Source organism: Myotis nattereri (genome assembly GCF_964212035.1).
Source record: "Myotis nattereri genome assembly, chromosome: 19".
NCBI lineage: Eukaryota > Metazoa > Chordata > Mammalia > Chiroptera > Vespertilionidae > Myotis > Myotis nattereri.
The window spans coordinates 24,680,906-24,706,756 of NC_138095.1; the positions used below are offsets into that span (position 1 = coordinate 24,680,906).

At 43.4% G+C, this 25,851-nt stretch overlaps 1 protein-coding gene across 2 annotated transcripts in view; it reads left to right on the plus strand.

Annotated features, from left to right (window-relative positions):
• The window catches only part of KREMEN1 (kringle containing transmembrane protein 1), a gene marked incomplete at its 5' end in the record, with an annotated part of 50,022 nt that overhangs the window by 9,767 nt on the left and 14,404 nt on the right, over positions 1-25,851 (plus strand). For both annotated transcript variants that reach the window (XM_081114192.1, XM_081114193.1), the window contains 2 exons: positions 5,406-5,568; positions 9,385-9,476. In XM_081114192.1, the coding sequence (XP_080970318.1) occupies positions 5,406-5,568; positions 9,385-9,476 (255 nt within the window). The remainder of the gene's footprint in view (positions 1-5,405; positions 5,569-9,384; positions 9,477-25,851) is intronic.

Genomic DNA, 25,851 nt, shown 5'->3' on the forward strand with positions numbered 1-25,851 from the left:
AGAGTGGTACCCAAGCAGCACTGCATTCTGGGCCTCTCTGCCTTGATAATTGTGTTTTTCAAATTTTTATATAACAAATAATAAGCATCCCTCTCTGAAGTGTTTTCATGGGCCTTCTGATATTAAACTTCTGGTTTTATGCTTACCATTGGTTCAGTTTTTCTTGGAATAGCCATGTAAGTAATTAAATATTTCATCTGTTAATAGAGATTAATAAACTGCAAATTCAAAGAGATAAGCCTTGAGTTCTCTTCCAAAGTTTTTTTTTTTTTTAAGATTTTTTGAGAGAAAGGAAAGGAGAGGGAGCAAGAAACATTGATGTGAGAATGACACATCCATCAGCTGCCTCCTACATGTCCCTCACCAGAGATTGAGCCCAAAACCTGGGCATGTACCTTGACCAGGAATCGAACTGGCAAACCCCTTGGTAACTGAGACAGTATCCAACCAACTGAGCCACACCTGCCAGGGCCAAAAGCATAAATTTTTTAGTTAAAATAACTTTGAGAAGCATGGCCTTTTTACTGTTACTGTTATTAATGACACTTTTCTTGAACGAAAAGAAGATCTAAAAGATATTTTAATGAAGAAACTACTCACAATTTAAAAATTACAGTGATTATTTTTGTGGGTAATTCTACTTTGGGCAAAAGCACAGCTTGGTCTGTGATCATTTGAACTGTTAATATGTAGTCCCAGGACAGGATATGTGAATGTCTATCTTGCTTTTAGATGACTGAATTTATGACTGATTGAGCTTGTTTATAGTTCTTGAAAAGAAACTAAGGTAGCCCTGGCCAGTGGGGCTCAGTTAGTTGAGCGTCATCCCATGCACCAAAAGGTTGCTGGTTTGATTACCGTCAGGGCAGGTGCCTCCGGGTTGCAGGCTCTATATCCCCAGGAGGGGGCCTTCAGGAGGCAGTCGAATCTGATGGAGGTTTCTCTCTTCCCCTCTCTCTCTCTCAAATCAATTTTAAAAAGAGAAACTAAGGTAGTAAATTGTAAAACAACATGTTAATAACCATTTTCAATATGTCCTTTAAAATATTTTTATTATAGGAAATTTAGAACATATTCAAAAATAGAAGAGTGTAAGGTCATCTCATGTATCCATGGCCAATATTATTTCATTTGTATCCCTTTCATTCCTTCAACTAAAATATTTTGTAACAAATCTCATATATTATCTGTAAATATTTAAGTATGTATCCCTAAATAATAAAAATTCTTTTCAAAAACATAGTAATGGTACTATTACCCTTATTACACCTAGAAAAATTAGCGATCATTCCTTAATATTATCAAATATCCAGCCAGTCAATGTTCACATTTTTCTGGTTGTCTCATCAGCGTGTTTTACAGTTCCAATCAGGATCTAAGCGATGTTCGGGTGATGTGTCTCTTGAGTCTCTATTAACCTACAGGTTTCCCCTCTTTTTCTTTTTTCCTTGAAATTTATTTGTTGAAGAACTAGTTCCTTCTAAGCAAAAAGAGTGCTTAGGTACCTTTTCAGAGGGAGAGCCCCCCTGGGAGGTGAGTTACTTTTTTACCATAGAATTCTCACTTCCATTAGAGAAACATGTAGAATTAAGAGTCTCATGCTCTACCGACTGAGCTAGCCGGGTGCGGTGAGAAACATGTAGAATTAGAGAATTTAAAGCCTGAAAGAGATTTTGAGCTCTCAATCCATTTTAGTCACATCACCCCAGACTTTTGAACCTCAGTACTATTTTGTTAAAATTTGTGTGAAATTAGTTTGAGTGAAGAGACATTGAGACCATGTGGTTCAAATCCCCCCATTTCACAGGTGAAGAAACTGAGGCCCAAAATGTCCAGGTGATTTCCTGAAACCACACAGTGTAAGCTACTTAACTGGCGTCACTGCCTCTGTATCCCAGTGAATCTATATGTGCTACGTGTGTGGAGGACCCCCACCCTTCCTGACATGGTCCTTTCTCTAGTCTATACCTGATACCTTCCTTGATATAATCATGGGACTCACTGCTCCTGGGGAGCCATTATTAAAGACAGGAGAGTATCTGAGAGCCGGAGCTGCGTTGGGGTGAGAGAAAGTTGGGTACCACTGCCTTCCCCATGCTGTGAGTAGTGCAAGGCACACAGTAGGTGTTGAATATATATTTGTTGAATGAATTAATAACACCCTAGAGATTAGATCTATTGCCCTTGCTCGTTCTCTTTCACCAAATGCATACATATCTAGCCGGCCATGTGATATTTTTATTTTGTTTTTTGGTTTCAGCTACTCTTGGCCCGGCTAGCCAAAGCTTATGTCAGTTTCATAGCAGTAGAAAGGAAGGGAGGCAGGGTCCTCATTATCTGGTACCACACCCTAGTATTCTGATGAAATCAAGATGCACACACAACTTTGATCTAGACACTCAAGTTTGTTTTTCTTGTCCTTTTTTTTTTTTTCTTTATCATCGACATGCTCTGGGCAAGTCTGTTCAAAAGATAATCAGACAATCTCGTACATTGCCTCAGTTTCCCTGGTGTAAGGAGAACAGAATTGGGCCTGGGAGAAACAGATGAAAGCAGACAAGTGTGCACTTTCCCATTCCCTCTCTCAGATGCCACCTCGTCCTGTTCAGGAGGATTGACTCCTGTGTGGGTGGCTGCCACACTCTTTGTGTTTCAAATCAAGTCATCTGAGCCTCTGGGAACCCTGAGCCCACCATCCTACAGGCTGCTGTCTATTGCGAAGGCCTGCATTTCTGGCTCCCGGGCCACTCCTCAACCGCTCATAGGAGAAGATGTAATAACACACAGCAATTAAAGTCCTAGTAATTGGCAAAGATTGGCTTGATGTTCTTAGAATCATCTAGTCTAGTGGTTTTCACACCTGATTAATTAAAAGAATCACCTGGGCAGCTTTATAGAAATACAGGTTCCCAGGTCTCTCTCTAACCCTGGGGCTGGGAAAGGGCTCTGATGTGATATACATACCCCTGCCCACAGCCTCACTCTCCCCCTCTCTCTTTTTCTCTAGCAAACAAACTCAAGGCAGAAGAAATAAGTGGAGATGTTGGGGAAGGGTTTTCTGAGGAGGTAACATCTAGTGTCATGGCAGGTATTAGGGGAATAAAATTTCAGACAGGAAGTAATGTGGTGTGTTGACGAAATCAAAAGTAGACCAATGTGGCTGGTGCACAGCGCGAGTGACCAGGGGAAGAGCTTGGGGGGTGCAGCAGGAGGGAGGGCCCGGGCCATGTCACGGAAGCTTTGCAGACAACAAGGTGGAAGGTTTGGGTTTTGTTCCCAGCGCTGTCTTCCTGAGAACTTGGAGCACTGCGTGGAGAATGGGTTGCAGAAGCCCCAAAGTGGAAGCAGTGAGACCTGAACAAGACTGTACTGTCCTCTGATGGTGAACAGGACTAAAGTGCTGGCACCCAAGACGCAGGGGAGAGGGTGGGTTTCAGGGAATATAGTTTAAGAAAGTCAGCAGGATTTGCTGATGAGTGGGAGGTGGTGTGAGGGAGAATATGGGGAAAATAAAGACGATGCCAAGGGGTTCCACTAGAGCAGCAGTTCTCAACCTGTGGTCGCGACCCCTTTGTGGGTCGAACGACCCTTTCACAGAGGTCGCCTAAGACCATCGGAAAACACATATATAATTACATATTGTTTTTGTGATTAATCACTATGCTTTAATTATGTTCAATTTGTAACAATGAAATTGGGGGTCACCACAACATGAGGAGCTGTATTAAAGGGTCGCGGCATTAGGAAGGTTGAGAACCACTGCACTAGAGGCAGTATGGGGTGTGGTTGAGTGCCCCAGTTGCCTCATCTGTAAAATGGCAGAATGAAGGAGCCGCCCCACTGGGTTGGTGGGGAGTTAATATTTGTATAGCACTTAGAACAGAGCTTGGCACACGGTAAAACGCTCTGTAAGCATTAGTGGTGATGTGGATGATGGCGATTTGTCCAAGGTCGCACAGCTGGTCAGCAGCAGGTCCAGGATGAGAAGCCAGGGCTTCATTCCTTGGTTCACTGCATTTTATGCTACACTGAGCTGCCTCCTTCAATTACCTTTGAACTTCTTTATTTTTGCAGACTCTGGTTGAGGGTTTGGTTGTTGTGCTACATGAAAAGTCACACATCATAACATATGAATGTCGCAACAAACACGATAAATTACTCGAGTGTTCTGTGCAGCCGGGATTCCAGATTGTTTTGGCTCTCCATAAAACCGTGCTATCCCAGACAAAACACAGAGCCCAGAGAGTGGGAGAAAGGGGTACAGGAAGAGAGATTTTTAAATAGTAAAAGAAATGTCTTCTAGAATATAGATGTGCTCACATTGTGCACATGCGTACGCGGGAGCAGGCGCATGCACTGCAACAGGAGTCCTTCACATCGGAAGTTAGAGGTCAGTGCATGTCAGGGGAGGGGAAGAAATAAAGCTCAGAATGGTAGTAAGACTCCCCCAGATTGTCAAGTTCCTAGTGATACATCTTAAAGAAGTGTTTGAAGTGTTTCTATCTGTCAGTTTCAACTAAGCTAATTTTTAAAAATGGCTCTTTGTACTGTGCCTTTCTCATGAACCTCTGTGAATTTAATGCATGCAATATGTGGGGGGAAATCCTATCAGCCTCAGTTCCCATCCCCCCCCCCAAAAAAAGTCTGAGAAGCAGATTTTATTCAGAAGCACATTGTTGCACCTGCAAGGATTTTGCCATTTTACAAAATAGACCCGAGACCATGTTCAGTGTGTCTTGAAGGGATTTCAGAAACAGGTGAGAGAAAATGCCAGCTCGGCCCTTCCTCCCTGCTGTTGACTGTTTTGTTGCACTTCTATCTCAGGCAGCGTGGGGAGGACTGTTCTTCATTACCAGGGAATGTGAGTCATTCCCAGACTTGTGTGATTGGGATTCCAAAGCGTTGCTGTATCCGATGGTCTTATTAAACCCAAGTGTCAGTGCAGCCTTTCAGACTGTAGGGGAGAGCTCAGTTACAGCTGGTGACCTGGTTCTAGTTACCACACAGAGACACTGGCGAGAGCTGTGACCCCCTCCGAGCACCCAGAATTCCCCGTGGAGGGCTGTTACCAACTGTTCCCAGACTTGGGGGTTTCCTGGTTCACTTCAGGGGCTTCAATACATTTAAACTCGCTGTTTACATCTTAGTTGGAATCTGTATACTTTAAGGGGAAATGTTCTAGTGTCTGTAGACAAACCAGTGCCAAGATGAGCCGAGCATTTGGAGGGTACCTCGATTCAAATTACTCAGCCCTCGCGATGTTAATCTTGCTGTGTCCAGGACCTAGCAAGACACTATCCATTTCTAACTTGGCCCAAAGAAAACAAATAAAACATCAACCAGAGAGGGAGGAGACCAGAGATGTTGCCAAAAAATTAGTTTGCTCTGTCTTTTCTTTCTCCTAGAATGTTTCACAACCAACGGTGCAGATTACAGGGGGACGCAGAACTGGACGGCACTCCAAGGCGGGAAGCCATGTCTGTTCTGGAACGAGACTTTCCAGCATCCATACAACACTCTGAATTACCCCAATGGGGAGGGGGGCCTGGGCGAGCATAACTATTGCAGGTAAGATGAAGCCACACAGTACTCAAAAAACATAATAATCATCTCGTCTCCTCTTCCTACCTTGCTCGCAGCTAGGGAAAGCGTCTTTGTCTCCTTTTGGCCAACTCAGAAGGCCTTTCTTCTTACTATTTTTTAAATCTTTCTCTCAGACCTTTTTTCTACCATTCTTTCCACTTGGGCTGCTTTGACACTGGTTTCCAGAGCTCTGCGTTTCTGTCTGGTCACTTATATGTCTCTTTGGGAGGGTTTCTTAGTTGGTCCTTCCACCAGTGGGCACACAGACAGCCAAGCTTCTTAAGCTGCCATGAATGTAGTGGTCAAGCAAAAGCACCATCTGTGGCCCAGACCTCCCTGTGCTTCGGAGCAAAAAAAAAAAAAAGCTGCCCTGCGTTATCCCCTTTTTGCCAGACCAGGGTAACCTTTCTAGGGGCAGCGGCAGCCATCAAATGTGTGCTGTTTCCTTCCTTTCACTAGATGGGTGTTTCTTTGCTCTTCACCTGTCTGACTCTAGCTCTTAACCTGAGATCCATGGTGCTCCAAATGTGTACTTGCAATTTTCTGGGGAGGTGATCCATGACTCTGATCAGATTCTCAGTTGTTACTGATCCAAAACAATTAAAGAATTACTGGTCTGTGGGGATCAGAGCAAAATTCTAAGCACTTTTGGTTATAGCTTTGTTTTAGCGTTATACCCAAGATCCTGGTAATGTGACTCACGGTTCAGCAATGTGTTGAATTTCATTATTATTAGGACAGGTGCAAAGGCAGCCTCTTGAGCCATTGGAACAGGGAAAAGTGATTCCTGAGCTACAGTGTCCCCGGTTCCATCAGTAAGCTGGAGTCTCAACCATGGTGTGTTGACCCAGCTGAGCCAACATATTTATCCCCTGCATTGCACAGGCCACACTGTTTACCTTGTGCCCTCTCCATGTATTTTTGTTAACACTCTAGGACCCTTGTGGTTGTCTTGCAGTAACCAGGCCTGTGGCCCATGTTCATTATCCCTGGGCGTTCAGCTCTTTCCTTCACCTCTGCCCTCATTTGTACCAACCAGCATTTCCCCACAGTTGTGTTGCATTAGTTTCTAGTTTGTTACTATACAAATATTAAGAGCTTTTTCAAAAACAACAAGCATATATTGTTTAAAGTCCCCATTTTACCTCTTTCCTGGCAAATCCTCCCCACCAAGCCCCACTTCCCAGAGGCAACAAGTTATATAAATGCTCCTTCACATTTTGCATTTTATTGTTGAAGTTACAAATGCTCATTAAGTAACTCTTTTATTTTTTTAAATAAAAGAATTATTATTTTTTAAAAAAATACTTTATTTTTAAAGCTATACATGTTCATTAAATTTTTTTTTTGCATAATTAAAAATTTAACTCCACTCCATTTCTGGTTTATTCCCTTCCCCTGGTTTTTCTATTCATAGGAATAGTTGGGTTGGGAAGAGTGTTTAGGAAGAGAAACCAGTGTTTGTTTTTTGTTTTTACATATTTATGTTCTTGTTCTAAAGTATCTCTTGATAGTGGGCCACTGGTTTGTTCTATGATTCTGTTGCTTTCTATCAAGCAAGTCTTCTCAGAAGAGCTGTTTTTAAGTCTGACTTTAAGGTAAATTTGAAATTTCCAATGAGGTTTCATTCAGATGAAAAAAAAAATCTTTTCTCATAGATTAGCACCCTGTTCTCGCTATAGGCTCCCAGACACGCACTAGTAAGTATTCATTAAGAGAGCCGGGGGAGACCGCCTTCCTCAGCCCTGGCCGCTGCAGCCCTCCCCTGCATTGACTTGATGGAATGTCCCTGACCTGATCTCCCAGTGTGTACTTCAGAAAAGAGAGGCTGAAATTGTTGATTGTTGTCACATCAGAGAGTCTGGGCCTTTTGCTTTTAGCACTGCAGTGAAGTCAAAGATGAATTTGCTTGTTCTTTATTAAGCTATTCTGATGCTTTTCAGAATGATTTTGACATTGATAACAAACAGTTGTTTTTCTAAGGTCTCTACCAAATACTACATCAAAGCTGAACACTGAATAGAGGGAGGAAAATGACAGTGAAATACTGTTTAAAGCAGGGCTTTGTACAAGTTCTCCTGCTTTGATTTTTCAGCTGACATCCGACACTGTTTGTCTTGTGTGATGTTTCCAGACCCATCACAGTTGAGATGTCTGAGAGATGGCGAGTGATGGGAACACACTTTTCTGGGCTCGACCTATCTGGATTAGAGGGAAGACAGAGAGACGGGGAAGAGCAGAATTGGCACTGGCACCTGCCTTTGGGCACAAAAAATAAAAGGACCCTTTGTGCTTTAGGGCGGCTTATCTTCTGGGCCACACAATAGACTTATCCCTCTCAGCCTGATAGGGGTTGCTCCAAAGCTCCGGCTGTTGGGTCTTTATGCCCGTTTCCGGCCTAACCAGAGTGTCAGGTTTCCAGTGTTCTGAGTCTAAAGAAAGGGACTTGGAAAGAGCGAAGAGAGGCCAGGCTTTTCTGTGTGTCCAGTAACCCCTGCCCTTTTTTGTTCTGGTTCTGCAGTGTTGCCCGTTATTGTCATGGCATCTCTGAGTTGAAGACCCTGAAGGGCATTCATTCCAAGCCATTCATTCAGAAATGTGAAATTAATTTTTTAAAATTATTATTGCTATATCAGAAGTTGGTTCCAGGATTACAGGATTTTAGGTTCTGATTGAAACCCTTTGGCTTAGTTTTCTTCAGAATTCTCTAAGAAATTCATGTTTTAAGATAAGAATAGGACCCATTTTTTACATTGAATTTATTGGGGTGACATTGGTTAATAAAATTATGTTGGTTTCAGGGGTACAGTTCTACAATACATCATCTGTATATTGTATTGTATCACCACCCCAAGGACCCATTTCTATGAAACATAAGTTGACCAGACTGATCTGGTGAAAGCTCATCAATGGAGTCTATGATATGTAAATTTTCCATATTAATAAAGTGTGTCTCTAGACCACTTTTTTTTTTTAAATATATTTTATTGATTTTTTACAGAGAGGAAGGGAAAGAGATAGAGAGTTAGAAACATCGATGAGAGAGAAACATCGATCGGCTGCCTCCTGCACATCTCCTACTGGGGATATGCCCGCAACCAGGTACATGCCCTTGACCGGAATCGAACCTGGGACCTTTCAGTCCACAGGCCGACGCTCTATCCACTGAGCCAAACCGGTTTCGGCTCTAGACCACATTTTAACGAGCTGCCTAGCATTCCTTTATATGGCTATAACATATTTATTTAAGCAGTCATTAATTTTTGTTTCTAACTTTTTTGTATTATAAAAATGTTGTGATGAACATCTTTATAAGTAAAGATTTCCTTAGAATAAAATACTAAAGGAGAAATTGCCAAGTAAAGGGAGTTTGCATATTTTGAGGGCTTTTGACTCTTAATCACCAAATTGCCATCCTGACCGTTTGCATCCTTCACATTCTTATCCACAATATCAAGGAGCACCTGTGCTCTCTCAGCCATGGGAATTGCCATGTTTACACAGTGCTGTTTGTCATGATTTGTTCAGTGGTCAGTTGTCCCGGTTACACTGTAGTGAATTTGTGTAAATATGTATCAGCTTTGCTCACCCCCCAACCTCCTCCTGCTCCCATATTCTGAAATATATGTTGGAGGAAGAAGGTATTACCAATTTTTTCTTCATAAGAGGTATCATTGAGGTATATACCAATTATGAAAAATAACAGAAGCTGAAGTGTTCCTTTTTGGTAAAACTGAAAAGCAATGAGCCTGTTGACTTAAAATGACAAAAATGTTACTGGTATGTCCTTTTCCCCAACAGAAACCCAGATGGAGATGTGAGCCCCTGGTGCTACGTGGCGGAGCAGGAGGACGGCGTCTACTGGAAGTACTGCGAGATCCCTGCTTGCCAGAGTAAGCCCCTCACGCACCCCTGCAGGTTCAGGACCCTCACGCAGCCGCTGCAGGTTCAGGACCCTCACGCACCCGCTGCAGGTTCAGGACCCTCACGCACCCCTGCAGGTTCAGAAACCTCACGCAGCCGCTGCAGGTTCAGGACCCTCACGCAGCCGCTGCAGGTTCAGGACCCTCACGCACCCGCTGCAGGTTCAGGACCCTCACGCACCCGCTGCAGGTTCAGGACCCTCACGCACCCGCTGCAGGTTCAGGACCCTCACGCAGCCGCTGCAGGTTCAGGACCCTCACGCAGCCGCTGCAGGTTCAGAAACCTCACGCAGCCGCTGCAGGTTCAGAAACCTCACGCACCCCGCAGGTTCAGGACACTGAACACTGAGAGTGTAGAGTGAAGGCTGCTGCGGAGGGCAGGCAGTTCAGGTAGCTGGATTTCATGAAGCAGGTGAAGGGAGAAGCCATCTTGGCCTGAGGATTTTCGCTTCTCTTGTTGAGCTTTTCAGAAATGGGGAAGCCTGGTTCCCTCGGGATCCCATTTCCTTGATGGATAAACCAACCAGAATTTTTACTTCTACTCAGTTTCCTCATGCTTATTCTTTCATGAGTAGAGATGGCAATAGTAGCAAGCCAGGGAAAGTACCTTATACTTTTGTGAATGAATTTTTTTTTTTTTAGAATGAATAAAGACAGTGAAACTAAGCTATGACACTACTTATTATTTGGATTTAATGTGCTGTGTTCCCTGAAACATGATATTTGGTAAATATCTAACTAGATACCTTCCAAAGCCAATGGGAGAGACCTTTTCCTCACATTAGCATTTAGAGGTTCTGTTGTTTTTATGAAAACTTGCAACTTGTCCCTTTCTACTACCAAAAAACCCAAATCCCAAACATCCCGGTTTCTTTAGTCTTTTACTAGGAGGCCTGTTTTTTAACTGTTTCACTCCTTTATTCCTATAATTAGTGTTTATGATATCCAAGATACAAAGGCAGGAAGATACCCTGACCCTTAGGAAATATATGATGTGGCAGGGAACCTTAGAAAGACACTTTAAAACAAGATAGAAAATATTGTAGGAAGATTTAAAGTACAGAAACCAAAACTAAACATGGTACTATAAGGAGATTCCGAATGTAGTGTTTGTAATATCTTCTTAAATATGCCAAATGGTCAGGGTTTCTCAGTTCCTAGAGCTGAAACAAGACAGCTCATTTATAGTCATTTTACCTGAGTAATTTTTTTTCCTTGTTATTTAAACCTGCTCCTTGCCCTGCCTCCTTCCATTTTCCTCAGGTCAGGAGCCTGTGTAAATAGAGTGATATGGTGGTTTGCATGGAACCTGGGACCCCCCACACTCATGCTCACTGCAACTGTCCAGATTCTGATGCCTCAAGGGGAAAGGGTGGCCCCTAAATTGGTGCTGCAGGCCCAGTGCTCACCTTTCATAAGTTAAACTTCCAAATGTCACCCCTGCTTGGCAGTTAGGTTCTGGTTTCACTATCCTTCCAGCATGTGTACGTCTTGATTCAGTCCCACAATTGAGAAAACAGTAAAGACCAGAAGAAAGGGCTTTTGCTCAGTCTGCTTAATCAAATTTTTAAAATGAAAAACATCTCATTTGGCCCTAGTTATGTAAAGAAGAAAGGGACAGGGGGAGAGGAAAGCAGATTTTCCTCGGTCCATTTGTTCGACACAAAGATAGTCTTTTAGTACCAGCCTATGTATGTCATTCTCTCAGGAATGGCAAAGAGGGGATTTCAATCTGGCAGTTTTGTTTGGAAAGATAATCCTCAACTTGCATTTATAAAATATAATTTGGGCCAGTGGGAGCTGACTCAATGTGTTCACTGAAACTAAGGTTCAGAAGAGAAAATTAGAGCAAAAATGGTACAAGCCATCTAGTACCCCTCTAATTCAATATTTGTTGCTCCAAAAAAGGGAAATTTAATATCATTTCCTTTTTGTATGGCCCTTTGATAACCCTCTCAAAGCTCCTAATGCTGGCCTTGAAATGGTCTAGGTAGGGAGACTTACAGGAATTTGGAATAAGCACTGGGCAGTACCTAGTTTGAGGGGGTTGGGAGGGCCTGGCTTGATGATATTGAGGTTCTTTGGAAAAACCTTACGTTCACCCTGTGGGCACCAAGGCTCCCCACCAAGCTGAGGCTCAAACCTTGAATCTGGCAGAACATTGTGCATCGAGTGTGTCTGATTAGCATAGTTGAGAAAGACTCCTGTGATAGTTGCAGCAACAGACCTTGGTAATTGCCTTAGTGGACTCAACTGAATACATGCCTGCCTATTTTAGGCCAGTTTTGCCCTATTTCTGGATGTGGAGTCATAATTTTCATGAATAATACGAACCCACTGTGTGAAGCCCCGCTATTCATGATTAGCACTGAACTTGTCATGCAGGAAAAGGCCTGTGACATGATCAGACTCCTGGAAAGTTCATATCTGAATTTAACAGACCCAGCAGGAGCCAGGGGGAATGAATGTTTAGGGACAAAGCAGAGTGTGGTTGAATGGCGGGCCATTGTGTGAAGACCAGAATCTCTGCCCCTCGGCGTGTTACACAGAGAGCTAAAACGAGCAGGGAGGCAGCGAGGGAGTGTGACTCAAAAGGGGGCACAGAGAAATTTGAACTGTGCTCTTGACCTACAGAGCACGGATCAGAACTTGCCGTTCCAAGGAGCACACTCTACGGTAATTGGATTTGCTCCTCAAACCACTTCTGCCGATGTGTTTCTCAGAATCCCCAAGTTTTTAGTGCAGGCAAAAGAAATACAGAGTTTTAAAAGCAAATTCCAACATTATCAAATTTATCATCCCTCTAGAGCCCACTCTAACTCTGTAAGTCCTGCTGGTTTGACCATTACAGGGGAAATCATTTGGCTTAAAATCTGTTGTTTGCTTATCTCCCTTTTGTAAAAAAACCTTCCTCACCATTCTAATTCCCACTTATTTTACTGCTTGAGTGACATCTTGTATGGACCTCAGCATTGCTCTTGCTTTGCTCTATTTTTCTTATCGGTTCTTTATAACAGTGTTGTTTTTTTAAGTAGATAAACTAGTTGTGAGTTGGGGGAGGAACCTGAAAATGGCATTAAAAGCTAATATAATTTTCTTCACACACAGCTGATTCGGGCCACATGCATGAAAAACTTACTTTTCATCTCTGAGAGCTATTTTTGTTTACTATCATTCACCTGATTTCTATAAATCCAACTATAAAAATTCATCTTTGAAATAATAAAATTTGAATACAGACTATTAGATTATATTAAGGAATCACTGTTAATTGTATTAGGTACAATAAAATTCTTTTAAATTATAGATACATATTGAAATATTTGTGGTTAAAATAATATTATATCTGGGATTTGTTTTAAAATGGTTCAGCCTCCCCAAAAGTGAGTAGGTGGGGTGAGGGAAATAGATGAAATGAGAATTTTTTTATTTTATTTTTTTTACAAAGTGGTCATTTGGCCCTAGCTGGGTGTCATCCTGTGTATGGAAAGGTTGCCGATTAGATTCTCTATACCGGCTCCATTGTGCAGGAGGGCCGTGCAGGAGACAGCCAGTTGATGTTTCACTCTCACAATGTTTCTTTCTCTCCCTCTCCCTTCCGCTTTCTCTAAAAATCAATTTTAAAAAAACCTCAGAGTAAAAAAAAAAAAAAAGTGGACATTTGTTGATGCAGAGTGCCAGGCTCATTATTCTTTCCTACTTTTGTGTATATTTGAAAGTTTCCATTGCAAAATATAAATTTTATAATATTTTTAAATGTATGATATTTTATTTTATTTTTTATGATATTTTAAATATTAAAAAATTAAATGCATTCAAAATATATGGATTCAAATGTGTAATAAGAGTAACCTAGACGCCGAAACCGGTTTGGCTCAGTGGATAGAGCGTCGGCCTGTGGACTGAGAGGTCCCAGGTTCGGTTCTAGTCAAGGGCATGTACCTGGGTTGCGGGCATATCCCAGTAGGAGATGTGCAGGAGGCAGCTGATCGATGATTCTCTCTCATCGATGTTTCTAACTCTCTATCTCTCTCCCTTCCTCTCTGTAAAAAATCAATAAAATATATATTAAAAAAAAAGAGTAACCTAGACCCTGTCCCACTGCCCCGCCTGGCCCGCACGTCGTCCTCACAGCAGCTGCCCCGGCTGAAAAAAAAAAGAGTAACCTAAATTGTAATATTTTTACATGTAGCTCACAAGTATCTGTGTTAGTTATTTAAATTAGTGATTACAGTTTTTGTTATTGAAGTTAATAAAGCTATTAGTTATTTAAGGTTATTAAAACTGTTATTTAAGTTAGTTATTATTAAAGTTAAAGATATTTAAAGTTAGTTACTAAAGTTTAAAATCACAAGGACTCTAGAGGTTGTTAGCTGTGACAAATAACATTTTTTTTAAGCCCCAATCATATGCTAGACCTTATACAAGATGGGGACACAAGGATGGCATTGGTCTGCAGCCTGGGGTCGGGGGAGCCCCTGGTCTAGAACTGAAGACAGACACATAAACAGATGGGGATATGCAAGATACTCTATAACAAGTGAGATGAGCAAGAGGTTGGGAGTACTGAAGAGGGCCGCTGCCCTGGCATGGTGGGAGGCAGGGGCTCCTGTTTGTCTAAGAGGGCTTCTGGACATAAGACCTGGGGCCTCAGTGAAGGGCTTATCCAACTTTAAGGTTCCATGTAAAAATGTAGCAGTGCGGTCAGCAGGGACCTTACTCAGATGCAGATTCTGATTCAGTAGGCCTGGGATACACTTGAGACTCTGTTTCTAACAGGCCCCTGGGATGCTGGAGCTGCAGGGCCACGCTTTTTAGTAGCTGAGTTCTAGATGGTAGGGGCAGGTGGAGCAGAGAGGACATTGGAGGCAGAGGGAACAGGTTGTGTGCACATGTGCACACACTCGGATGCCCAAGTAAAGCCAGTGTTGCTGAGACAGACATTTTAAGAAGGAAGGTAGGAGTTGAGGTTTGAAAAGAATTAGGTGGGGCCAGATAACGGGAGGCCTTATGATTTGGACCTGGAGCTTGGACTTGACCCAGGAAGGTGGTGATGAGGCTGAGGAGCGTGTGGAGTGTTAGGAGACGTTTCTCCATAGTTTCTTAAGTCTCCATATTAGGGATTTAGGGCAAGGCTTCTCCCTCTTGATCTGTGAGACGTTCTCTCACTTGTATCAGCCACACAGGCCAGCCCTTCCAGGATGCCAGTGATAGCACCTGGGCAATATGGGACCTCTGGTCAGTCTCAGCCAGTGACCTCACAGGCTCAAGTTCCTTTTCATTGACACCCTGACCTTTGTTAAAACAAGTCTGTTGTTCCTTACAAAAATGCAGCCCAAAAACCAGGATTTGAAAACTTCCAATTGTCATCCTACTAAGAGTTTTTAAAGCTATGTTCAGAGTTTGGGTAAAAAGCCAAGGGCACTTTGGCAGTGGTGGCCAAGGCGGTCTCTCAGTTATAGGAAATGTTTTCTGCATTTTAATGTCAACACTGATTTTTAGTATGTTTTAGCTTTTATTTGAGCTATTATTGAGTACCTACTGTGTACAAAGCATTTATATTCACATTATCTTATTTATCTTTTTTCAACAGTCCTATGAAGCAAGTGGTATGTCCTCTTCCAACCACCCATGCCCCATTGTTCAAATGAGAAAATAAGGCTAAAGTAGTTAAGTGATTTGATGAGGATTACGCTCTGAACCAAACAGGATTTGAATCTAGGATTCCTAATGGCAAGACCAGTGTCCTTTCTTTCCAGTACTTGAGAAAAGCCCCATTTCTTTTATTTCTGTGAAAAAAAAAGGGGCCCTGGGATGGATCCAGGCTACTGTTGAGGTCATTCCTGAGAATATTCTTTGTGGATTGTTTGGGAATTAGAGTTTGAAATTCTGATAGTATGCCGAATTATTAAGATTGCCTTTTTGACATTGTGGAAACCAAAGGATTAACTCAGTGGCGACAGAGGGTCTGCAGTTCAAGCTGTAAGCTCTAAGTAATTTTGTTTTCGTCTTTGGGTTTGGGAAATCCCAAGCCCCAGGAGTAAGGCCGGCTGCAATGGTATCCAGGAAGCATTTGTTGCACAGCAGAGCGGCTCTGCAGAATGTTGGACTGTCTCTGCGGGTGTTCCCAGCCCAGCTGTTCTCAGCTGGGAAGGGGCTCCCCAGAGTCGGAGCCTTTGCATGAAACACTACATCAAGCAGCCTTATCCAGGCCTCAGGGTCTCTCCATGTCTTCATTGTATGAGCTGAAGTTCACCTTGAAAAAAACACAGCGTCTCTGTGCATCATTAACACTGTACGGCTAAAGCAAAACCTCAGACTTAGGCCATAGCCAAAGCAATATTGAAGTGAACATTAATAATATAAATTATGCATACTAATTTTTTTCACCTCTTCTATTTTTCTATTACAATTACATAATGTTTTTAATTGAACCCTTTAGACTGCCCAAGTTAACATTGTCAGAATCCTGGTGTTTTTTGTTTGTTTGTTTGTTTATTGTTGCTTTATAAGGGTAGTTTTTGTTTTCCCAACTAGACTAAATTTTTCAAAGATAAGAGCAGGGGTAGCTCTGGAATTTCTGTGAAGGAGAGGCTTAAGGTAGAAAGGGGGACTGAAGGATTTCTTTTAAAGCTGTATTTATATAGCAGGCACCCTCATTTTACTTGGGTTGCATGTTATTTATGGAGGGGTGCTGATGGAATTTATGGGGGCTTTCCCCCTTCAAGCCATATTAACAATTTTCCACAACACCTACCACAGTGGAGGCCATAACAGGTGCTCACAAGTATTCTTGATGATGTGAAATCATGTGTCTTCCAATAAGAAAGAAAATGTAAACTAGTAAAACGTATGTGGACTTGAAGTCACATGAGCTTAGGTTTGATGCACTCCTCGTTTAATAGTTTATGGCAAAACGACTCTCCCCTGGCCTCGGCTTCTTCATCCATGCCTTCCAGGGTTGTTTTGAAGATTAATGAGTAAAATATACACAATCCTCAGATTTCAGCACATGGTAGGCATGGAAGCGCTGGCAGGTATTGTGGTGGCCTCCGCCTTCCCCAAGGAAAGACTCCCACTGGCGTGTGTGGGCCTAAATAGGTCATTCCTAACCTGCGTGCTGTTTCTGTCCATTCCTTTTATAGCTGACTGGCCAGGGAGCTCAGGAACGTGCCTCAGCATCTGTGGTGGCATTGCACTCAGGGAACACGAGAGGTCCTGCATTTGTTCCTGCAATGCTGCTCTGTGGTTGCAGATATGGCATCTACTCAGTTAGTCTTTGTTTTTGGCAGTGGACATTATTTAACTTTCCATTAAAAAGTGTAGGCTTTCTGAACCAAATGGACATTTTCCTCAGTGACAGATATATACTGTATTTCTAAGATGTTCTAAAGCACAGTTGTGTAAAGCATACGAATCACTTAAAAAGGGAAACTCATGTAGATCATTAAGGATGATTTTACTGAACATCTTTACACCAGCACTTGCCTGTAAGGAATATATGTAAACATAAGAAGTAGTCCCTACCCTCAATCTTATGATGTAATTAGGAATCTGAGTTATAAACATAGGAGAAAATTGGACACTAGCCCACCAGTTATATAAATAAGCTTGAATTATGAGTTAGTGTGCTGTGAGTTTTTGAAGATGAAAGGGCCCAGGATGGGTTGTGGAAATTGGAAGCATCCTCATGGAGAAAGGCAGATGGAGCTGGATGGGGCAGATAGAGCCTGACAGAGACTTGGAGGAAGGTCACAGGAGTGGTGTGCTTGTGGGTTGGGAACTAAGCTGCCCAAGTAGAAGAGTGGACAGAGAGGAACCAGATCAGACCTTGAAAGTCAGAGTTGATTCGAGGGAAACTGACATACTGAAAGCCCTGGTTTAGGAAGATGAGCCCAGAGTACTTTTATAGGGTGGATCAGGGGAAGGATGTTTGGGGAAGAGAGGATGGGTATAGATTTCTAAATCCAGGGCATAAAGGCCTGAGCAGTGATAGCAGCAATGAGATAAGTCAGGAAGGGTTAAATCCAAGATGCATTTAGGAAGAAGACTGAACTTGATGACAAGTGCAATATATAAGGGATGAAACAGCAGAAAAAGTAAAAGATGACCCTGTGGTTCGTTGCCTGGGGTATTTGTGGTGTCCCTGCGAAAAAAGTTCAAGTCAATAAACTGAGCTCCTCTTCCCAGAGACACAGCTGTATCATTCCTCTTGAACTTGGGCTGACCTTTTGTCAAGTAAGGTGTCTATTACTGCCTAACAAGCCACCCCAAACCCTAGTGGCTTAAAACAACAACAGATTATCATTTCTCCTGATTCTGTGGGTTGGCTGAGTTTGGGCCAGGCTTTTCCTCTGCTACTTTCCTATGGGTTCCATCGGGTGGCTGCATTCAGCTGGGTGCTCTGCTGGGGCCAGGGCATTCAGGATGGCTTCAGGATTCTACCTGGGTGACCATTCTTTCCAGCAGCGTAGTCGGACCTCTTCTGTGGTAGCTTGCTTCCAAGTAAGAGGAAGTAGAAGCTACCAGTCCTCTCAAGGCATGAACTCAGAAGTCCACCTTTGATTTTATTGATCAAAGGAAATCAAAAGGCCAGCTTATATTCACAAGTAGGTGAAACTGATTCCAACTATTTAAGTAGGGAACGACACGCATATATGGGGCGCGGGGGTGATTATTAGAGTCTCCTTTGGAGACTGTCTACCACATTAAATAACCAGAAATTACATCTCAGAGAGGAACTCCCACCAGAAGAGAACTACCGCTGTGACACATCCGGGGAGTCAGAATCCTTAGGAACTCTTACTCCCTTCCCCGACAGTTAAAATTTCATAGAGGAGAAAGGCTGTTTACTTATTTATTTGAGTGAGTTATTATAGATTCAGAGACACATGAAGATTCAGAGTGACTGAAAAGGAGAGTTGTTGTTCAGAAATTAATGCATAGAGGTAAGGGGGGCCGTATTGTGATAGGACTTGGGCCAAGATGGCAGGTGGCAGATTTGGAATGGCTTTAGATCAGTGGTTCTCAACCTTCTGGCCCTTTAAATACAGTTCCTCATGTTGTGACCCAACCATAAGATTATTTTCGTTGCTACTTCATAACTGTAATGTTACTACTGTTATGAATTGTAATGTAAATATCTGATATGCAGGATGGTCTTAGGCGACCCCTGTGAAAGGTTCGTTCGACTGCCAAAGGGGTCGCGACCCACAGGTTGAGAACCGCTGCTTTAGATGGACAGGATGGGGTTCAGCATACTCATGGTCACAGGCTGAAAGTGTGGGTGAATCTACACTTACCCCATTGATTCTCTGATGGAAGTATTCTAAATGATTGGTCCTCCGATAGGACTCAAGCAGCAAAGTCGTGTGTGTACTTAGTCCTTGTTCCCATGGAAGTGTTGGAGGTGAGAATGGCATCGGTGTTGGGCCACTGGGGTCAGACCAAACCTTGGTTCAGCAACGTCAGTACTTGAATTCTGGCTGGGAAAGAATTCAGAGCTAAGACTTAAACTATAAGAGAAAGTTTATTTAGAAAGTCACAGAGATAGAAGAAATGGGCTCAGGAAACAAATTACAGAGGCAAAAGAGGGCCCTTGGAGCTTAGGAAAGAGAAGGGTAAAGAGCCTAGGGAGCAGAAGAGGAGGAGGGGAAAGGCATGAGCGTGCTCCTGAGCTGAGCGCACTGGGTCCTGGTCCAAAGGGTAGGGATTTTAGGGGAAGTCCCAGGGGAGGATCTCAATAGAATATTCATCAGCTTTCCAGGTGTGTACTTTCAGGGTGGTGGTCTGCACTGATTGGTTGGCCAGGGCAGGGGGTCATTAGTCAAAGAGGCATCACTTGTCTGGTTTTGCTATTTTTCTTGGCTTCGAGCTGAAATACTACTGAGGCCTAGACGTCATCTCCAGGGGTTAATGCTTAAGGAGTGGTCATGCAGGGGCCCACGTGGGACGTGCATGAGCCACTCTTTGGCTCCTTGTTCCTTCTCCAAGGGGGTCTACCACATGACTAGCGACATGCCAGGGGAGGAAAGGTCAGGGAAGGGTCCAAACTGAATAACCAGTGAGATGGTGGGGGAGAAAAGGTTACCCTGGGAGGGAGGTTCTTGTTTTCCCAGATTTGGCTGTTGTTGGCTCCCAGGGCTTTGCACCCTGGTGGCCTTCTGTACTTGGTCTATCTTCCTTGCTCTGCTCATGTCTGTCTAACTGCCTACCACAGAAAGAAGAGATCTGCCACCGAGGCACCAAGGCTGAGTGCCTGGGGCAGGAGATGGGCTCTGCCACACAAGGTTAAATGACATTTAAAATAAGCAGAGTCACTGCATCATTTCCAAAGAAGCAGATTTTACTTATAAGAAAAAATAATAGATATTCTGTAGATTCAGGAAAGAGTTTTTAAAACATTGGACAAAAACTTTGCTTTTAGTTTCTTTTAAAAAAAAAAAACAACCCGTATTTTTATTGATTTCATAGAGGAAGGGAGAAGGAGAGATAGAAACATCGATGATGAGAGAGAATCGTTGATCTGCTACCTCCTACAGAGTCCCTACGGGGAACCAAGCCCACAACCCAGGCATGTACCCTTGACTGGAATCGAACCCGAAACCCTTCAGTCCGCAGGCTGACGCTCTGTCTGTCCACTGAGCCAAACCAGCTAGGGCGCTTTTAGTTTCTTAAACAAATGTCCCAGATCTGACCAGAGCACTGGAATAGAAAACATAGTAACAGTCAGGACTTCTGCTTATGCAAATTACCATCTGAAGATGCATATTCATATTGAGCTTTTACCATAATGGTTCTGCTTTATGTCTTCATTAGGAATTGTTTGATAACCAGGAATAGAACTCCCTCAAGCTGACTTGAGCAAAAGGAATTTATTGATTTATTGGAAGAACATTGGGAATATATCATAAAATTCAACCCCAGAGTCCCAAGAACCTGGGAAGAAAGTTTCCCCTCTTGCCAACTCTCTCTAGGGCCACATGGCCTCCCACCTCTGCCTCTCTCTCAGCATGGCTATCATCCTTCTTCCTGTTTGTGTACCAACAGAATCAGCTCACCCATCAACTCACATGGCTCAAATATGGCTGGTTGCCTTACCCCCACTTGACAGAACCCTACAAATTCAGTGCCTACAGTTCACTAACTGGAATCCCAATTCCAGCTTCCTGGGAGAGAAATCTGGTGGCCCCAGGGGGAGTAAGCCTTGGCCAAAGGCGTGGGTCCTGTAGTCAGTCACCAACGAGGAGCCGTTGTGGGAGCAGGATCTCTGAGAAGGTGCGTGGGCAGTAGGTGGTCTTCAGCTGAGGAAGCCCCGTGGAGATGTGTGCAGCACCTTCACAGTGAGGCCACAGTTATATCCGAATGTAGCAGGTGTTTAATAAGCCTGCCTGGTTGCTTCCAACAGTCCCTTGTGATAGTCAAAGAACAATAGCTCCTGGGATCATCTGAATAGAGGGCCATCTCCCCTCAGTCATCTCTAAAACTAATATGTCAGGAACTCTGAACATCTGAAGAGAATGTTGGTAATTAACCCTCATGAGTTTTAAAGCATCAACTATGATAAACAAGGGGTTCGTGTGTATCTTAAGATGATTTTTTAAAAATTGAAAGTGATGAGGCCTCTTTGGTAAGACGAAAAATGCATGACTGAGCCACAGGACTTTAAAGTGGTCTTGGAAATGAAAAGGAATTTGAGAACAAATATCCTTTTTCAAATGGAGTTTTCCTCTCTGCTTCTGGGAAGAGCTGAGGGTGGGTTACAGCCTGGAAATCCACTCAGTTGGCCAGTAATGCTTTTGAAGAGTCCATGACGTGTCTTTTCCGGGGAGACTTGGAGCCACAGTTTCCAGTGCGACTCAGAGGGCAGTGGCACCGCGTAGAGGCTGCCACTGTTTCAGAGGCTGGCCTTGTGGTGCGCAGAACGTTGAGGGACTAATGTGTTTGAGAATTCTGTCTTTAATCTCAGGGAGTCATGTTCATTTAGCTCCCCAGACTGGGCCTGTCAGGAAAAGGGCCGGGGACACTAGAAAAAAACACCATGGTGTGATAATCGGTACCCCTAGAGCGCCACTCTGCTCTCCATTTCCATCTTGTATTCCCCCCCAACCACCCTCCCCCAGTCAAGGCCCTTAACCTCGCTGGTTTCTTCTCTGTCACACAGCAATAACATCGTCTGTCCTGCCTTCCTGAAGGGCTATGGATTTCATGCAACATGCTTACATGAAAGCACACAGATAAATGCAAGAGATTAACATTTGAATATCTGGAATCAAACCCAGTTTTCTGAGGTGGCTGCCTTTGATTTTTGTCTTATAATTCAACGCTGTTTTATGTTTCTGTTACTAAGCAAGTTGTTCCTGTTTGTGCAGTGAATGATGAAAGCTTTATTCCATATAATGATAATAAACACTATTTATTCAGCACATACTATCTTGCCAGGTCTTGTAGTGTTTACTTTATTTGCATTATCTTCTTTTAATTCTCCTTTGAGGTCTGTATTGTTCCTCATCCTACTGTTGATAAAACTGAACTTGGAAAAGCTAGGCTCTGCCCTTCGGGGCTGGCTACAGCTGTTCCCAGGTCTGGGCTTGGCTCTTGGGGTGGCTTCCACCCTTCGGGACTGGCTTTGGCTGTTCGGCTCTAGGTTGGTGTCTCAGGGGCTAGGTCAGGTCTTCAGAACTAGTGGCAGCCTTTGGGACTAGATTTGGCTCTTAGGCCTTGGCTGGGCTACTCTGGGCTAAGTCCATTGAAATCAAATTGACCCACGCCGTGGGGAAGCCCCAGTCTCCATATGATTGCCTTAGAGCAGCGGTTCTCAACCTGTGGGTCGCGACCCTTTCGGGGGTCGAACGACCCTTTCACAGGGGTCGCCTAAGACCATCGGAAAACACATATATAATTACATATTGTTTTTGTGATTAATCACTATGCTTTAATTATGTTCCATTTGTAACAATGAAAATACATCCTGCATATCAGATATTTACATGACGATTCATAACAGTAGCAAAATTACAGTTATGAAGTAGAAACGAAAATAATTTTATGGTTGGGGGGGTCACCACAACATGAGGAACTGTATTAAAGGGTTGCGGCATTAGGAAGGTTGAGAACCACTGCCCTAGAGGAAAGGACCCTTAAGTGAGCACACTTGGCCTAGGAGCCAGAGGTTGAAAGGACTGCTGGCTCTCCAGGGAGAGGTGCCTGTGGAAATCACTGAGACACACCGAGGCTGGCTTCCTTGAGCCTGCTGGGAGAATAGTATTGCTTAGGGGCTAGGCTGGGCTCTTCGAAGAGAGATTCCACCCTTCGAAAAAAAAAGAAGAAAGAAATAGCACACCAGTCTGGGGCCATTTGGTGAAGTATATTTGATGATCTCAAGCCACCAAGAAAATTTAAAGTAGGTTAAACTAGGTTAAAGTTTTGGGGGTTTTTTGTGTGTTGGTGGTGTTGTTTTAAAAGAAATAGCTAATGTATTTTAGAAAGGTTTCATCCAAAATGATAAAGATAAAATCTTAAGTATTAAAGTTAACCTTTATGGAAAACTCCGTTATTTAAAATGGTATTTCTAGGTTGCCAAAGAGGACAGTGAGCAGGCAGGTTTCAAAACCAATGGTTACTCACTTTAAGTGAATGTTGTTACAGATCAGCTCTGCTCTTCCCTTCTGCTCTGTGCTCTTCATTCACTGCTGCCTAAGAAGTGCCTTTACCCACCCACTCCATGATTTTAGCTGGCGACACAGAACATTTGTTCATTTAACACAGTTTTAGAGCACCTGCCATGTGACTGGGACCATGCCAGGCCCTAGGAATACAATGGTGTGTGAAAGATAGTCCTACGCTTAAGTGGTTCCTGGATAATTGGGGAGAGGGACACATAAACAGATGTTCAGTATCAAGTTCAGCATAGGCTGCTATAGGATTATATAGCAGGGACATATAGCCTTCTTGTGTGTGGGTGAGGGGATAAGGGGAGGGCCATGGGGGCTTCCCAGGGAAATGATGCTCAGGCTGCAATCTTAAGTAGGGAAGAATATTCCAAGCAGAGGGAATAACATGTGTAAACGTCCAGAGGCCAGAGTGCAGTGTGCAATTGGGAAACTTGCAAATACACTATGATTTATTTTGACCTATAGATACAGTGTGAGCCCAGGATAGAGGGATCATCCAGTGGGGAAGGGGAGCAGCTCAGAGGGGGAAAGCCTTGTGTAACATGTGAGAGAGTTTGGATTTCACCTTGTGGGGCAGCCAGGGATCTTCGAGGGTTTTAAGCAGGTCCCCAGCTTTAAGCATCCCTCTCCAGCTCCTGTTACTTTTCTCTCTCTGTGTGTGTGTCACTGGTCATACTCGCTTCTTTTTGTTCCTGCAAGGCCAAGGCCATTCTTATCTTAGGCCTCTGCCCCTGCCACTCCTTCTGCCTGGAATGTATTGTAAAGACTATCCTGGTTGCAACTGACTAATTAGATTCGAGTAGGGTGAGCCTAGAAACAAGGATGGAATAGGAGGCTGAAGCAGCAACCCAAGAGGGAGGAGATGGTGTTCCAAACTGGGGAAGTGGCAGTGGGGACAGAGAGACATGGACAGATGTCTGGTAGAATTGACAGTGTCCAGCAAGTGATTAACTTGGACGATAAGGGTGATACCTCAGGCCATTGATATTCAGATGGATGGAGCAGCAACGTGCTGTGATCTGATTTCCAGTGATCTGCCTTAGGATGTGATTTGGGACCTCACTGCTTCAGTGGAACATGAGCTGCCTGGATTTGCTTGCCAAATTGTTGTGAATAGGTTCCAGCTGCATTAATGCAACCCATGGCCTTGTTTATGTCTAATCTTCACATTTATGGTTATGTGCCTTGGGCTCTCTATAACTAATACCTAATAACATGCTTACTGGTGAGCATAATGGACTAAATGAGACAAAAATCAAAGTAAATGACCAGAATGATCATGATCAAGTAGTTCTTACTAAGAACCATTAAGTGCATGGCTTGGTTTTCCATATGCAAGGTCCCTTTAACGTGGCTTATGTGATGCACTCCCTGCTAGAGATGCTTGACTCACTGCATTTGTTTAAACTCTAAAACCCAGCCATTCCCAAGCCTGGCCCCCTGAACACCAGGCTTCTACTGCCCCGAGTTTTTCTGTTTACATTTGCTACTATAGAGACTTGGTTTGTTTCCGAAAGATGCACTTTAGCGTGTGTGTGGTGAGCCACATTTGTTATATTTGAACCATATGTGACGTAAAGAAGAAGGGGTAACCACTTGGCTTAGAGGGGGAAGGGGGACTTTTTGGGTTAGCAGAGATCCTTCCTGCCAATTGAAAATGAGCTGGTGAGAGGTAGATGATGGCAGAAATTAAGAGTGTGTGTGTGTGTGTGTGTGTGTGTGTACATACGTACATATGTGTGTATTTTTAGATGTCAAAAGATTAATGTGGATATAAAGCTTATTAAACTGGACCATGCTGTTTCCCAACCGTAAACACAAAGGAAAAATGGTTTCTAAGAGTCTATGTGGCTTACTTTGGAGTTGAAAACATATCACTCTTAACTGACCTAAAAGTGCTTCTAGGACCAGGCCTCATTCATGTCTTATTATAACTCAGTTCTATAAGCTGTGAGGAACCAAATAGAGAAAGTAGGGAAGAGCTTCATCTGATAGTGGAGTGATTCATAAATTAATAACACAGATGTTGATTTGTGCATGGGCCACAATAAATTAATTCCTTCATTCAATAAACATTTATTTAGTATGTATTATATAGGTGTATTAGCGCTTTCTGTATAACAAATTACCCCAAAATGTAGTGACTTAAAACAGCATACATTTTTTTCTTTTTTTGTTAATCCTCACCTAAGAATATGTTTTCCATTGCTTTTCTGAGAGAGTAGAGTGGAAGGGAGGGGGAGAGGGAGAGAGAGAGAAAAACATCAGTGTGAGAGAGACGCATTGACTGGTTGCCTCCTGCATGTGCCCTGACTGGGGACAGGGAGTGAACCCACAACCCAGGTACATGCCCCTGAGACCCTTCAGTCAATGGCCAACGCTCTAACCACTGAGCAACCAGTCAGGGCAACGTACACCTATTGTCTCACACTTCCTGTGGGTCAGGAAACCTGCACGTGGCTTTTCTGGGTCCTCTGCTCCAAGGCCTCTCGGAAGGCTGCAGTCCAGGTGCCTGCCAGGCCTCTGGCCCCACCGGAAAGCTCCATGGGGGAGGGTCTGCTGCGAGCGTGTAATTGTTGGTGGGGTTCAGTCTTTGTAGAAGCGAAAGTCTTACATGGACAACAGGGGGATGGGAGCATGAGTGTGCGGGCGGGGTGCGGGGAGGATCTCCT